Raw genomic sequence first — 17125 nt, 5'->3', positions numbered from 1 at the left:
ACTTGGAAGGTACTGGACTGTAGCTTCAGGTCATGTGTAATGGTCACAAGTGAGTGATTTATTAATGTACTCAAGCATAGACTTATTTTCAACATGTAAGAGTGAATAATTACTTGCTTTTTCAAAAGGCTCTTAAAAAGGCTCTGGAAAAGTTGGCATGAAGAAAGAGAACTTTTAATTAGCTGAATAAAACAAGAGTCAGACCACACTGGAAAATTTCTAGCAAGTTTACTTTGAAGACAGGTTTTAGAACAAAGATTCTACTGCATTTCAAACTCATCACCTATATACAAAGAGATACATTAAGATCCTGAGCTTGGCATTTTATTTATAAACACAAAGTTGAGAATGTTGATAGTAAAATATATCAATATTAAATAAAATTTGATGAACAGGAATTCTACAACTGGGAGGATATCTCTGCTTTGTTAATTTTAGTGACATCTTCCCAACCACGTCTAATCTTCAGTATCTTCTTCCTGAAGCATGGCAAGAAGAGTATGGTTTTACACACCAGGACCACAGTTGGGAGGAAAATAGCTATCATAAAAGTTGGAGGTGTATACCATATAAATTGCTTTATATCTACCCATTTATTCCAGGCAAAAATCAATGCATGTATTGTACCCAGTAGAAGGGAAACAATTCCTAGTTTGCTCTGAAAAAGAAAAAACAAGATTACCTTAGTGAAGATTGGCTCAGTAATAATTATTTCATTCAATCTCACCTGGATCTGTTCTTTGCTTGGAAAACTTTTTATCCATCTATTTTCCTAACACATTTCTCAACAATTTTCATTCACATCTTCACATTCTTTTTTATGTTCCTTCTTACTATATCACTTTTGTGTAGTCTTTGTGTCTCTAACATAAGCTGAGAAAATTTACAATGTTTCTTTTAGTATTAAATGATCCGTCTTATCTTTCCTTTCTCACCATTTTGTTCATTTTATGAGATTTCTATCATGGCACTTTACTTCTTGTTCATTTCCCTCAATATTGCCAATCAAGAGTCTTCTAAAACCAGGAGTTATGTCTTGCTTGTCACAGGATCCCTGCAGAATGGTTTGCTCATATTAGGTGTTCAATAAATACTGGCAGGATGACTGAAAGTTACCACAAAAATCAATTTGACTTCAAATATTGTTATCAATTGTGAAGCCAACTAATGTAATTCACATGGATTTTGCTAAATGAATATAAAAATGAGTGGAGTTGGTCTATGTTCTCAAAACACTGGATATTCTCATAAAATGGAAGCATGCTAGCAATTATTTCAGTGTTTAAACAAAGTCAACTTCAAGATATGAAACAAATATTTCAATTTTCAATGGAATGTTTTGGCATCATCCAGAGAAAGCTCCTTACAAATAGTTGTTCACCTAAGTAATTTTATGGCATTCTGACAAGATGACTTTTGACTTTTGTTCATTTTCCTGGAAATGGTCATTAGCCTGTCAGTACAAATCCAACTCAGAATCATTCAATTGGACTCTTAAGCCCTAATGAAGACAATTAAGTAGCATAGTTTATGTTTTTAGATAAGACACTACAAGTAAATCATGATAAAACTAGTTCTCAGATTCTAACTGAAAAGTTTCTAAGTAATTAGAAAATACATGTGTATGATTAATTGTAGATGAATCTTATAAAATATGTATTATATACTTGTCATGGGCTATGCATTACACATATGATGGAATATATGGTCAAACTGTTGTGCGGATAATTTATGTCAGTTATCTTAGTTACTTGGGAGGTTGAGATCTGGGGATCCCAGTTCAAAGCCAGCTTAGGCAGGAAAGGCCATGAGACTCTTATCTCCAGTTAACCAGCAAAAAGCTGGAAGTGGGGTGAGGATGGGAGAGAAAAATTGGAAAAGAGTGAGGGATGGGGTGACATTGTCCAAAAATAAATGTACTTTTCACTTTAGTTATGTAACTGTAACCCCTCTGTACATCACTTATATAATAACAATTTAAAAGGCTACAAAAAAGCTAGAGGTGGCTCTGTGTGTTAAGCAGTAGTGCACTAACCTTGGGCAAAAAAGTTAAGGGACAGAGCCCAGGCACTGAGTTCAAGCCTTAGTACTGACACACAGACACACAGACACACACTCACACACACATGATGTACTTGAACATAAAAAGTGTAGTATTTCCACCTAAAAAGTGGGACTCAGCATATGTGTGACAGGTAGGGCAATGCAAGAAGGAAGCCAAGTTTCATGAGGAACAGAGAACCGGATGGCCACCAGGAAGAAGATGAATAAATACTTTGCTGGAAGGATGTGGAACCATCTTTAAACCACATTGGAATTATTTGGATGGAGAGATACTTTCCAGCCTAACCAGATGCCCTGGTAAAATATCTGTTGGAAATATGTGTGGACATGTAGAAAGATAATGAGAAAGTTTTACTTTGTAGGCATTTCACAAAGGCCACCCTATTGAAGTTAAAATTATGAAATTAAAAAAAATGACCAGCAATGTTAAACATAATCCTTTTCTGAATTCTGAGGCATTGTCTTTGTGTGTGTGTGTGTGTGTGTGTGTGTGTGTGTGTGTGTATGTATGTGTATGCATGTGTGTGTGTGCCACTAGTAGGGCTTTAAATCAAGGCCTCAAGTGTTTGTTTGTGTTATTCTACCACAGAAGCTGCACCCTCACGTCCAGCTTTTTGGTGATTAGTTGGCAATAAGAATCGCCTTGATTTGTCTGTCCTGATTGAACCATAATCCTCAGTTCTTAGTCTCCTGAATAGTTTAGGATTATAGGCATGAGTCACCATTGTATTTTTAAGTATAAACTCCACTAGGTGATAAACTTCAGTAAATGTGTGATAGTTTTGAATTATAGAAATATTTAGAAGATTCAAATGAGCAAACTAAAGGTTACTTGGAAAAAGCAGGTCTTAATATAATAGAACGTCTCTGGTAGATAAACTCCATATTCTGAGGCAGAGCTTCATAAAATATCACATTAGTTAAAACTATTCTTATTAGATTGAAATAAATTGCCTTAATATACTTCAAATGTTAGAAAGACTATTTTTCTTATAGTAATGACTTTTATTTATGCCTACAAGATGTATCCTATTCAGAAGCAATAAGAACAACAATAAGAAGACACATTACTATTGGGAACAAGTGTGAGATATTGACTATTGGAAAACACTTATTTTTTATGGAGTACAGTCAATGTACTTGATGTTACAAACACACAAAGACTGCCTTCTCTGAGGGACTAGAATTATTTTCGATCTCATTTACCTGAACATAGTGAAATTCTCTCCATGTCAAAGAGTCGCTCACAGATGGGATAGATGTCACAGCCAAGACAGCCAGGATTGCAAGTCCCACAATTCCCAAAGACACATAAATCTCCATTCTCCAAACATCATGCTCAATCCAGGCATCTTCTTTATTTTGCTGGACCTACCAGAAAGTAAAGAAAGAAAGAAGGAATGCAAACCACTTATTTCCCACATGTTAATATCTCTGTTTTCCCCTAGTCTCTATGGTAGTCTTGATAACTAGGGGCCTACATAAATTAATGATCTTTTTGCAAAAATTATTATGACCTCTTTCCATCATCTCTCCCATCTGTCTCATCCCTACTTATCTGTACAAGTTACCATTTTCACATATGTACAATGAATATTATGATAGAAGAGGTGATCCTGATCAAGATGCATTGTACTAATATGCTGACATGTTGAATTGAAACCTCTTTGTACAACTCCTCAAATAATAATTTTTTTTTAAAAAAATGACATTTCTTTTGAAGTCCTCTAACAGGAATAACAAAGGACTTGTTATTTCATTACCTGAATGCAACACTTACAAATAGTTATAAACTAAATAACAATAATTTAATAATTTACTTGGATAGAATTGGAATGTACATGTAATTTATGGCCAATAAGTGAAAGATAAAATGATCAATATTAAAAAAAGTAATATTGTGGGGGGTAGTAGGAAATCTAAATGTGGCACTGTACATAAACAAAATATTTTTTCATGTTGCTAAAATTATACCATGTCAGCCTAAAAAGCTTTCCTCAATATAAAACCAGAAAACCAAGTCTTACTGAGGTTAACACATACAGGCACCCAGACACCCAGACACCCAGACACACACACACCACGCAGGTTACTTTATCACCATAAGGTTTCAACAGGGAATTGGGGTATTACTATCACAATGAGAAAGGATTAGTTCATTTAATGACTTAGATTTTTTTAGTTTCCTAACACTGTCAGCATCCTACCTGTTGATATGCCCAGTTTAACAACCTGTATCTGTAGGACCGCCTCATTGGATAAGATAGACTATAAATTGCATGCAGTACAGCAAAAAAGAAACTGAGAAGCCCAAACTGCTTCCTGGTTGACATCCACCTAGCTAACCATGGTGGAAACATCTTATACTTGGTTCCATTACGAAGTTGCACCAGTGAGGCTATGACACCAGGCAGATAAACCAATGCTAAGAGGGTAATGGAAACCATCGGTAAGACTTTGTTGATGACCAGGATTGGAATTTTATAAAAATATTGTTGATGTAAAGTTACTAAAGGGTGAATTATTTCCCTCAGGAGAGTGTACAAAAAAGTCAGAGATGCTACAATAGCAGATATTTTGATTGGCAAGCGCCAGTTGGGAAAGAGTTCCTGCTTGTGCTGAAGATCTGAGGGGCAATCAAATTCATCCACATGGGCTGTTTGTTGCAAATGCGAAAGCACAGGTCTTTTCAGCATGCTGGTCTCTCCCAGGTTCTTATTCTACAAAAGGAAAGGAAAAAAGCATCTTCAAGGTAAATGAAACAATGCAATTTCTCCTTTTCTAATTATTTATAAATGAAATCATTAATGAGGGCAATTCTCAATGAACAAGGGCAGTTGGAATCTTGCTTTTGGAAAGTGGTTAGCTAAAAATAGCATCAAATATATAGTACTGACCAAAAGGTGTACTTCTGCTATTGATTTGTTTTTAAGACAAAAGACATACAGGTTTATGATATTTCTGCTAAAGCTTAGGCCAAGAGTGTGTTTGATGATGTGAAATAATAAGTAAGGAAACAAGGAAACTGAAATTTAAAAAGCATTGAAAAATGCCTATAATCTTTGGTAAAAATAATAAACTTGTACATTGTAGTTGTGTGTTTTCCAGTGTTTCCGCTGGTTTCTTGACAAATACGCAGAATTGTCTGATTCTAAGGAAAATAAGAGTTTTAAAAGACATACCCTGGAACAATAACTATTATAAATAATACCACAAAATAATTTTTCTTATCCAAATCTGCAGAATTAACAGAGAATTTTGCAGAATCCATGGATAATCTGTCATTGGCTCAAATACAAAGGATCAGGAATAATGTGGTCATTACTAGTAGACAAAATATGGAATTTCATCATGTAATCTTGTGCTTTGATTTTATATTTTAAATAACTCCTTTGTCTAAGCACCATAGACAAATATACTATCAGGAGGTAAGAAAGTGTATATAACTAGTTAAATTCCACAGAGATGATCTGTTTCCTGAGAAAGTTACATTTCTTTATTCATTTGCATTTGTGGGCAGTCAGCAATCCAAAAGAAGTTTTCATTGAACAATTTGTCATTTTCTCAACTCACTGGTATGTTGAAAATAAAAAAAGAAGAAAATAGTAAGATCTTCTATTATAGTGTTTCATATTGTGCTGCTTTATGAATAATTTACTTCTCATCCAATATGGGCTTTTTCATTTTATAGTTCTGGATTTGGAGTCAGAACATTTTAGTGCTTGACATGATTTTAGTGATTATCTTGTTCATCTCATATTGTGCAGAATAACTTGATTCACATATAATTTCTGATGTTGTAAAATGACCTCTTTTGCCTTTTAATTTTACCCCCAGTAATAAGCCACTCTTATATCCAATGCTCTTTTTGGCAATTACTCCATCTAGAAAAGATATGGCTTTGGTCATTTCTGAAGCATATGAAGACAATCTTAAGTGTAATCAGCTGGGGTCAATTTTCTGGTCAGGAGTAAAGAATTACCAAGTTACAAGATAGACAATTCACTTGAAAAAAATAAAAGCGATTTTGTATTATTATTATAATAGTCATTTTTCTTTGACAATGATAAAGGTAATTTCTGTTAAAAATTGCATTTGAAATCATTTAGAAAGGTAAGAATTTAGGGAAAAAAGTTTTTCTTCCTTTTTAGTAAGTAGTAAGAACCATTTAATTTTGTGGGGCTGACTGAAAAGAGGGGTGGTGATTCTTATCCCAAAGTGAATTTATTTGGTTAAATAATGAGTCGTCCTTTTACTTGGTGATCTCTCAGTAGGCTGCCACAGTGTCTATGAAAAAGAATAAAGCTTTGCTTATAAAACAACTGCTCTATGGGCATTCACAACTTATTTTTATTATATATATTATATAATAAGTAGTTGTCAAAGGAATTGCCATTCAACATAGCAGCTCATGAATACAATACATCTTGATTAATATCACCCCTTTCATCATTCTTCCCATCCCCTCCAACCCTACCCCTTCTTCAATGTCTTACTTTTGTGGGACACACGTTAAATTTTATGACTGCATTCTCCCTCCTTTCCTCTCTTCATTTGTCTACTCCTTTCCCTTGACCCTGCTCCCTGTTTTGTTTTTAAACTTCGAACCTAGACAGTAGGATTGGAAGACCTTGGAGACAATCTGGACCAGCTCTTTCACATACTAGACAATGCAAGACATGGGATTTTCACTGACTTACACAGATTATTACGCTAAGTCACTGACAGTCAAGGCACTATTTCTATACCATATTTACAGGAATACTGGAGCAAAGATGGGAAGACTAGAGTGAACACTATCAGGGTTTACAACGCTTGTAGATTAAGAATACCATTCAGATTATATTTAAAATTTAGATGAGTAACTATTATTTTTACCAAATAATGATCATCCTCTAGGTCTCTGCTAGGCTTCATTTCCCAAAGTTCTTCTTGATTAGTAATGTCTTTTCCGCACTCCATTGAGTCTTTAGAATAGAATAGTTTCAGCCACCTAAAAAAACCCAAAACTATTATTTTCATATCTATTTTATGAATCAGTATTTGATGGGACAGTGAGAGATTTATTCATCTGAAGACTAGAGGGGGCAGATAAAGAACACTTAAATAGAAATATGCTTACCTTTCACATTTAAATAGTCTAAGACAAGTGCACTCATGTTAATAGTAATCTTATCTTCTCTGTCCAGCTATTTCTATAAGAAATGGCACATATCTATAACTTTAGGTTCTCATTTAGGGAAAGTTAACTTCCCCCCAAAGGTAAATAGAACTTGGAATATTTAGAAATATGGAGTGTTTTTGAAAGTAGCAATGCTATCAGTAGAGGTTGGAGGTAGCTAATATACACATATTTTTTATGGGCATATCCTGGGGTATGAATTCAGGGACTGGGTGCTGACCCTGAGGTTATGTACTTATAAGCACATAAGCCACACAAACTTTGGCTCTACCAATTGAGCCACAGACTCATTTCCAGGATTTTTTTTTCCCCAGTAGTTTATTGGAGATGAGTTTCATGGACTTTCCTGCCTGGGCTGGGTTTGAACTTGCAATCTTCAGATCTGAACTTCCTGAGTGGCTAGGATTTTAGGTCTGAGGCTCCATGCATGGCAGAAGTTCCATGTTTAATAGACGTTTGGGGTTTGGCACTGGAATCTGAAACAATAATTAGTTGCCTTTTTTTTTTTTTTTGTCAGGGGGCCGTAATCTAGGCCTGAGCACTGGCCCTCAGTTCTTCAGCTCACAGCTAGTGCTCTACCACTTGAGCCACAGCATCACTTATGGCTTTTTCAACTTACGTGGTGCTGAAGAATCGAACCAATGGCCTCAAGCACTCTACTACTGAGCAACCTTCCCAGCCCAATTAGTTGCTTTTTATGGGGAGATATTCCTGAGTTTCAGACAATGAACAAAACAGACACAATTAGACAGGTAAGCCCTGATAATGGCATTTTGGGATGCAATTTTTAAATGAGAACAATGGGCTGGTCTTTGTTAGTAAGATATAAATTGTCATGCTCAACCATTGACATGCCCAATCTTCTAGCCAATCCTGTAGAAAACAATTCTGTCATCCCCCCCCCCCCCGAGATAGAGCAGTTTTCCCTTAATAAATTTCAAAAATTTTAATCCAGGCTTGGTGTAATCTTTTTTAAGGAAAGATGATGTCATGATATTATTAATTGTTTTTATTTGTTGTAAGTTTATTTCCAGAGGAATGCATCTGCAATTTGTACTTTATGGAACTGAATGAGAAAAATAGATCAGACAACAGATTGGCAGAAAACACACCAAGTATCTATGAATTTTATACTACCTATAATACCTTATAAGATGAAAAATTGTTTACAGGAAGAGTTTAGAATATGTAACCCATTCTTCAAGTTTTAAAAGTCACCTTTATATACTGTCAGTGTTTCTTTGTTCAGTAGTTCTTGGAACAATTTCCAGATATTATCTTAGAAATTCACAACATTTACAATGAGGATACAGAACAAGCATCCCTAACCTGAATATCAAAAATCTGAAATGCTCCAAAATCCCAAACTTTGAGTACTGATCTGATGCTATAAGTAGAAATTTCCACACAGGACGACATGAGATAGGTTGCAGTCTTTCTGTCTGTCTGTCTGTCTGTCTGTCTATCTATCTATCTATCTATCTATCTATCTATCTATCTTGTCCTTTATATTCTATAAAATTATCTCAAGCCATGTGTGTAAGATGTATATGAAAGCTGAGTGAATTTCATGTTTAGACTTGGGTCCCATTTCCAAGACAGGTATGCATATGCAAATTATTCAAAATAAACTCTACATCCGAAACACTTCTGGTTCTAAACATTTTGGGTGAGGGATATGTGAACTATATTTTTACTGGTTTTTTCATATTCATTTATTTATTTATTTATATTTTTTGTCGGTCATGGGGCTTGAACTCTGGGCCTGGGTGCTATCCCTCAGCTCTTCAGCTCAAGGTGAGCTCTCTACCGCTTGAGCTACAGCACCACTTCTGGTTTTCTCATATTCTTTTCCCACTTTTTTTTCTTTCTGATTTACAATGCTTTCTTCATTTGGAGAAATATCCCTCTTCCATCCAGTATGGTGTAAGGTTGTCAGTTAAGTATAAAAAACACTTTGGCCATAAAAATGAGCCTATGACTCAACTTTAGTCAGATGGTTTTGGAACGACAAGCTATTCCAGTTGACCAATTATAGTGTTCTGATATTCTTATCTGGAAGTGGTAGAGAAACAGTCAAAGAGGAATAGACTTTTTAACTTTTTGTTAAGTTGAGATGGTAAAAATCTATCATGCTTTTCTCCCCACTTCCTCCAATGCTATAAGGAGGAAGATTTTTTTACTTCAACAGAAGAATGTCAACCCAAAGAAGCAGAACAAGAGATGTAGAAAGATAAAGAAAAATCCTGGTGACACATTTTGAGTAGACTCCCAGGGGCCGGATCCCTCTCCTTTCCTCTTTTCCCTCTTTTCTCCTCCCCTCTCTTCTCTTCCTTCCCCTCTCTTCCCCTTCCTACCCCTCCCCTCCTTTTTTCTTAAGTACAAGTCACCATCTTCCTTTTTTGAGTTTGCTTGAGTATTGACCACTGGCATTTGAAGAATTCTGGGTAAGGCATATACGTATCACTAGGCATTCATGAACCCAGTTCTGTTGGTGCCTTCTCTGGTGGAGTTTAGGGCCTGTCCTTAGGAAACATTATTCCATGTCATTTGGTACCTTAACCAACATTACAAATTGAGTCTTTGGGAGGGTGATCAAATACAAGAGGTAATATGCCATATTTAGAGGATGCTCTAATTCTCAGTATGGAAAGCAATGAACACATAAATCTGTATTCAGTATTAATTCATTAACTGTACTGTGAACAGTGGTATCAGAGAATAGAAATACACAGTTATGAGGTCTTACAAACCTTGAGGTCTAGGAGAGAAGGCACATTAAGTCACAAAATAGTGCAATGTTTCCTAAAGGAAGATAATCTTCTATAAACAGATGGTAGCTCTGGAAGGGAGGAAAAGGGTGTGATCTCTTTTCTAGACACCATTCTGCGACATCCAGTAAGTTGGTAAAATCTGCTAACAGAGAGCCACTTGTAGGTTTCTGGATAGAAAACCAGAATGGCCTTAGAGAGGTACCCAGCCAGCCGTTCATCGGCAGGGCAGTCTGCTGAAGAGCAAGGCCAAGAAAAAGCCCATAGCAGTGAGAAGTCAGATATCCTGGGTATTGCAGTCTACCAGGTAAACAAAATGTCACTCAAATAAAACATGTTGGTTTTCATCAGATATTAACCAAATATACAGTTCAAGTTTTAACATCATTTCCTTTTCCTTTTTATAGAACAAACAAACAAACCTAACTGGAAACAGCAGAGTGTGAAGATGTGTAGGAACTCCAGAACTTGACTCATTATTCTCTATTTTGCCTCCATATTAAAAAAAAAAAAAGGTGGAGCTTAATTCCCAATGCGACTTCTGTTTTGCTGTACCAGGATGGCTGGCCTGATGATCCTGCTAAATATTGACACAGCTCAACTGACTCATTTTATGGCCAACAGTTTAGAATTTAAGAAACTCAGTGAGTGGAATACACTGTGGCTAGCATTGCATTTCCAGCCTTCTAGATTTCCAAGTGCATGTTTAACTCTGTGAAGGACGGGCAGTTTTCATTGATGTGTGTGTGTGTGTGTGTGTGTGTGTGTGTGTGTGTGTGTGTGTGTGTGTGTGTGTGTGTATGTGTGTGTGTGTGTGTGTGTGTGTGTGTTCAGCATTGCTCTCCCTACAATCTCGCACTTAGCATCCTTGCTAAATAAGTGATCATTTATGGTTTCTGTAAAAATAATACACTTATTTATCATCAAAAAGAACAGCTTAGCACATTTTGAAGCATAAATCCCTTCCAGTGGATTTGGCCATTCTGGCATTTCTTTTTAAAGCCTTCATAGCTTATTTTAGGGGGTGGAGGGAGTTTGAACCTTCTCTCCTTATAGAAAGAGTGAGACTGGCCTTCCAAGGACTTACAGTGAAAAGTGTCCTTGTTGCTTAGGGAACCTAAAGACCAACTTGCAGGGTTGTAAGAAACCACACGCTCTCCAGTGACACGGAGGAGACTTGGCCAAGTTAGAAAAGTCCCACCAGAGCTCAACCCGAGGACACCTTTAGTATCCCAGGCTACGCTACGCTCAACCTCCCCACTTCTCCCCACCCTCACCCAGGGAGAAGGCCTCAGCGGGTCCCTGGCTTCTCCACGCCCGCAGCGGCGAGGAGGTCGGCGGGGAGACCCGCGCTGCACACCGGTCGAGCGGAGCCCAGCTGGCCCAGCGTCACCCCCAAGGGGCTCCTGACCGGGCGCGCGGCCTCGCCACACCCCTCCCGAGGCTGGGGACCCACTTCGCGGGCGCACGCGGATCCGGGGAGCGAGTCCACCGCGGGGACGACGGGAAGGACTCACCTTCTCCGTCTCGGGCCCGGCCGGTGAGTCGTGCCTCTGCCGAAGTTGCCAACCCCTCACTGCGAGAACCCGGGCAGCGCGCGCCGCGCAGACCCCGCCTCCGCCTGCGCTGCGCGCCCAGCGCCACCTGCGGGCGCCCCGCGGGCCCGCGCCCCGGCCGCCGGCCCGGGCCCCGCGCGCCCCCCCCCCCCCGCGCCGCCCCACGCCCTCCGCAGCCACCTTCTCGCTACCCTTCGTCAACACGGGGACGCACCCACTGTCTGCTCCAGGAGCGGCCCCCCCTCCCCCCCCAGTTTCCCTCAAGTCCTCACTTTTTCAGACTCATTCATACTGCCGCTGGACCGTTTCAGAGCTGGTAATTCCAGCTAGGGCCCCTCGGCCCTAGGTGCACCTCTCCATATCCCGGCTCAATCAAGCAGGGAGTGCCAGAGGAAGATTTCCCCCACTCTGGATGGGAAGAGCCTCTGGCTGGAGGGACCTGAGTTGCAACATCTGGGGATTTTGCATGCTCCATTCCCAGAGCTAGTGTGTCAGTAAAAGCCAAGACCAACAGCCTTTTCCGTATTTACCCGTTACTCCTGGCTGGGGCCCGGGGGTTAACCACCTTTTAACACCGCTTGGAATGCTGTGCAGATCGACATTCCTCAGGTAATCTTACAGACCGTGGGAGACTGATTTTACCATCGACTGACACCTGGTGGTGGAAGAAGAATCTTGCACCTTTTGAGTGAAAACCAGAAAAGAATTCATTTCAAAGTTTTTTGGGGAAAATCAAGCTCCGTGCTTGTGTTTATAGCATGGATAATCAAGAAACAAGGCCAGTTGGCCAGTGTGTATGCACACTGTGAGTTTGACAAATGACCAAAGCAATAGGCCATTGTTATGATTTGCTCTTTCTTCATACTTGTTTCCATAGCCACAGGACAAACAACATATGGTGGTAATGGAGATTGACTACGTTTGGAATGCTAAATCGCTTTTTCCTTTTCTAATTAAAAGGTTTATAATTAAGTCAAATCCTTTTAGTTTTCAATTAGATTTTAGTAATCTTATTCCTGCACTTCTGGTGAATATAGTATTCTCTAGATAGAGTGAAATCATATTAAAGGATTTCTATGAGCAGTCAGGAGTTAACATCCCAGATGAAGCATCTGCAGCTTTTATGTGTGAAAGCTTTTGCATAGTAAATCTTTTGCATAATTTCATATGGGATGGAGAATATATTATAATATATGAAATACTATATATATATCTCAAAATTCTCCATTTCATATTCTTTGGTACATACTTTTCAAAACTAGGCTGCCTGTGGAGAACAATGTTAGGCATTGCAAATGTTGAGATGCTGATTGCTAGTTTCACTATGACTCATAAGAACCAGAAGTCTTAAATAGGGATTGAACTATGAGTTACACACCCATTTAGATCTTCCAGAGTGTTTTGTAATAAATTATAGCACATCAACAAAACTGTCCTGCAGTAGTATTTGAAGTTCCTATCTCTATAGACTACTTTATAACTTGTGGAGAAAATAGAATATTTTAGAATCAATGAGTATTTACCTGAACATTTAAGTAGACCTATCTTAGAATCTTGTGGGGCTATCACTTTAGAAGTACAAGGATTATTGTAGTGTGAATGGTGAAATAAAAAGATCACAGTATTCAAGATAATTATAGTAGGGAGGAGAGAGTAGATTTGATGAGTGTAGGTTATACATATGTGTTGAAATAGCATGCTGACCCCTGTGAATATGAACAATTGGTATACATTTCATAAAAAAGTAACATAAATAAAAACAACTAAGCATTAGGCACTAAGTTGTAAGTGTATGATATAAATTATAGCTTTTTCCTTTGGAAATTATACCAGCACCTCTCGGGATAGCAATTCAAATCATGTTTGACATTTTTAAGTCTGCCTTTTATTGTGTAAGAATAATCATGCTTTCATTTTAGGATGAGGTGGAAGTTAGTAAAAGTTGAAAGAGAAATATTTTGTTAAATGATCTATTTCGTACAGACCGTAAAATCTCACTGGCTAAAATTGCTAATCCTGACAGCTTTAGATGATATAGTCTCTTCAATAGTTCAAGGTCTATAAGTATACTGGTAGAGTTGTCTTCAAAATATATTGTCAGTTTATTTCCACTCTGTGTATAAATGGTTTGGGGTAGAGAGAAGGTTTACCTTTGGGTCTGGAGGCAAGAGAGAGGGAGAGAGAGGGAGGAAGTGAGTGAGAGAGAGATAGAGAGAGGAAGAGACAGAGGTAGAGACAGAGGAAAATGAAGAAAAAGTAAAAGAAGAGAAGGTGGAAGAGGAGAGAGGAGAGAAAGAGGATAGGGAGGAGGGAAGAGAGACAGGGCATTTGTTTTGATCAAATTTTAATCTCTTTGCTAGCTTTATTATAAAGTAATTTTTGGGAAGTTCTCCAAAAACTCTTTGAAATGTGGCTTTATATCAAGCATAGTGAGAAAATCCTACTTTATTATCTTGAGATATTAGCTGATGATGGTTCATGTATGTATGTATGTATGTATGTATGTATGTATGTATGTATGTATGTATGTATGTATGTATGTATTGATGAGGTTGGAGGTGTGGCTCAGCTGGCACAGTGCTAGCCATGAACAAAACTTTCAGATATCACGTTTAAGTCTCATTTCTAGGACATGTGATCCAAAATTAGAAAGATTTTGGTTGTAGGGAAAGAGAACGTGGAAAGGTTCAGTACAGGAATTGCTTCCTCTATCCTGCCTTCCTCTATCAGCCTTCTCTGATAGACTGTAGTCTGTAGGAGGTGGGCCAGGGGCCATTTCTCTCCATTTTCCTCTAAATAAGGAACATACAATGTCATAAGAAGTTGGTAATACTGAATAAATGTGCTTTGAGAATTTCAAGAAGGAGCCAGTGGCCAATAGGATCATTCTGTATTAAAAGATCGAGTAAAATAGAAAATACAAAAGAATCTGTTGGGTCTAAAATTTAAGTACTCTACTCACTGAAGAGAGCAATTACTATGAGCGGAAGTTAGATTGTAGTCCGCTATGGAAGAAATGGGAGGAAAGATTAAAGATAACTATGGATTTCCAGTAAAGTGGGATAAGAAATGAAGAAGACAGTTGGGGTAGCCACAGAAAAGCAGCTGTTTAAGGGTGAGAAGGATTCCATCCTCCTTATAAACCAAGAAACACATAATGTAGAGAGATTTAAGGTGGATGAAAGAAGTACAACTGGTAAAACTAAGAACTGGAGCAGAGTGAACAAAGGAAATACAGAACATGGTAGAGAGGTTCTCTTTGAACAGGAGCAGAGACACTGCTTTCTCATAGAAGAAAGGAGAACATAGATGGAGGTTTGCACAATTTTTTGAGGGCATGCTGAAGGCTGATAAGTATGTTCACAACTGCTGGGGGTGAAGTCCAGCTAACAGAAATGGGTGTGTGTATTTGGAAACTGCAAAAATGGTGGCAGTATTGCCTGACTTTTAAGTTTACAGTGTTTATTTGGATGAAATGGGGAGCTGAGACATGCGGATACATGGCTTCACTGGAAAGAAATGTGCAGTCAGTTAGAACCAACCATTAGCTCATAGGATGAAAACTATGAAGGTGGTGGAATAATTTGGAATTTATCTGGTTAGGAATAGAATAATGGAGGACTGAATGTTTTGAACTTAGTCTTAGGAAAGTGAGAGATATTTTTCATTGGGGAGAAGGAAAGGAAATGGTTTTATGTTTTCAAGACCAAAAGTTTTATACAGAGATTAAATTTTCCTTTGTTTTAACAGCATGTCTGTATCCAGGAGTTAGCTTTATAAACAGCCCTGCCCCTATCTCTACTATGTATGGTGTTACCCAGTGGTTGGGATTCTCTGACACATCTCAAAGACCTTCCCAGGTGAGCACGTGTGGGTTAGCTATCTTCCTATCTCTAGATGGCAGCAGAGAGCATGATATACAGTAGTGAGGACTCAAAATATTTACTAAATTGAGTTCTCTGACTCAGTCCTTTCTGCAGGCTTTGCTTCTTTATTCCTGTTAGGTGCCTTCAGTGCCAGTGTTCTGTCTACCTCATGTGTACACATTTCTATTAGAGCTCTTTTCTGGTTCTGTTCTAATCAGTCACTCGACATGCCTGTCTCCTGTGGATCGGCAGCTGCATAAGCCGTAAGAATCCACTGGGAGAATGATTCGTTATATGAATTAAAAAACAAAGCCTGGAGGTAGATGTATGGGAAAAGAGTGAAATTTGTGCACTTTTGTCTGAGATGGAAGTGGGTCCTTCTACTTACTTATGGAGGAAACCATCTAAGATGTTCCACCTTCTGTGGAGCGGTTTGGTGGTGGGCTGCTAGGTAGCCACAAGGTGGCTCCAAAGACTTTTGCTGTAAAAGTCACTGTTGTCTGGCCCCTGCTGCTGCTGCTTTCACTTTACCAGTTTCTCAGATTTATTGGAAATAGGTAAAGATGATATTCCTTGTAGTTGGGTTGCTATTATGGTCTTTAAGAATAATCCAAGTTCAGAGTAAGCATTAGGCTATTTCTACTTGTCTATCTGTCTGTCTCTGTCTTCTTTTACCTATATAATATGTGTATGTTTGCATAATTATGTATGTATGCTTACATAATAATTATCTATTGTTATCCATATCTACATTTCTATATTTAATTGAAGGCCTATCATTTGAAATAAGTTGTCTTATTTAATTTTGAAAAAAAAAACTCCTGGAAATAGCTGCCTTCATCATTTTACTATTGAACACATGGAGACTTAGAGTAAATAGCCTGATCAAGGATACAAAGCTATCTTACTCTTTCCAAACCCAAAGTTTGGTTGTCAGAGTCCTCCTGCCCTGCCCTCCATTTCCTTCCTTCCTTCCTTCCTTCCTTCCTTCCTTCCTTCCTTCCTTCCTTCCTTCCTTCCTTCCTACCTTCCTTCCTTCCCTCCATCCTTCCCTCCATCCTTCCCTCCCTCCCTCCCTCCCTCCCTCCCTCCTTCCTTCCTTCCTTTCTTTCTTTCTTTCTTTCTTTCTTTCTTTCTTTCTTTCTTTCTTTCTTTCTTTCTTTCTTTCTTTCTTTCTTTCTTTCTTTCTTTCTTTCTTTTTCTTTCTTTCTTTCCTCTTCTTGTCCTGGGACTTGACCTCTGGGGCTGGGCGCTGTCCCTAAGCTTTTTGTGCTTAAGGCTAGAACTCTTCCACTTGCACCACAGCCTACTTCCAGTTCTTTTCATAGTTAATTGGAAATAAAATTCTCATAGACTTTTCTGCTTGAGCTGGCTTCAAACCACTCTCCTCAGATCTCAGACTCCTGAGTAGCTAGGATTACAGGCAGGAGCCACCAGTGCCTGGAAGTCTGAGTTCTTTTAAAATTCAGAATTTCTATGAGTTTAAATTTGGGCAAAAGCAAGTTACAATCAATTATCAAGAGAAAAAAGTGAAGTAAGGAGACTGGGTCTATTCTTCCTCTAGATAACTGGCCCTTGATTTCCCCGATGGTTTTCCTAGATGATTGTTTTCTATTGGGTTTAACTGTCTTCATCTGGTTTGCTTTGTGTATGTGTAACACTTTTGTTAGGTTTAATTCTACACAC

The 17125-nt window shown here is 38.3% G+C and overlaps 1 protein-coding gene across 5 annotated transcripts; it reads right to left on the bottom strand.

The window, feature by feature from the left end:
• Window positions 1–235: 235 nt before the first annotated feature.
• On the bottom strand, window positions 236–12182 carry Steap1 (STEAP family member 1). 5 transcript variants are annotated; one of them, XM_069997273.1, is made up of 6 exons: window positions 11846–11886; window positions 6943–7057; window positions 4272–4784; window positions 3271–3435; window positions 567–658; window positions 236–479 (listed from the first exon to the last, which is right to left on the bottom strand). In XM_069997273.1, exons 1-6 carry the CDS (start codon window positions 11857–11859, stop codon window positions 401–403), a joined length of 978 nt encoding a protein of 325 aa, XP_069853374.1. In that variant the 5' UTR covers window positions 11860–11886; the 3' UTR covers window positions 236–400. The 5 variants fall into 5 exon arrangements, with proteins under 5 accessions (XP_069853374.1, XP_069853372.1, XP_069853370.1 ...); XM_069997271.1 differs by lacking the exon at window positions 11846–11886 and adding an exon at window positions 12104–12182 and having other exon boundaries at window positions 236–658; XM_069997269.1 differs by having other exon boundaries at window positions 236–658.
• Window positions 12183–17125: the final 4943 nt, after the last annotated feature.

Source organism: Dipodomys merriami, unplaced genomic scaffold, assembly GCF_024711535.1.
Source record: "Dipodomys merriami isolate MVZ:Mamm:240054 unplaced genomic scaffold, mDipMer1.0.p SCAF_5, whole genome shotgun sequence".
Lineage (NCBI taxonomy): Eukaryota > Metazoa > Chordata > Mammalia > Rodentia > Heteromyidae > Dipodomys > Dipodomys merriami.
The sequence above is the reverse complement of the archived record's forward strand: the minus strand, read 5'-3'. Positions and strand labels throughout refer to the sequence as shown.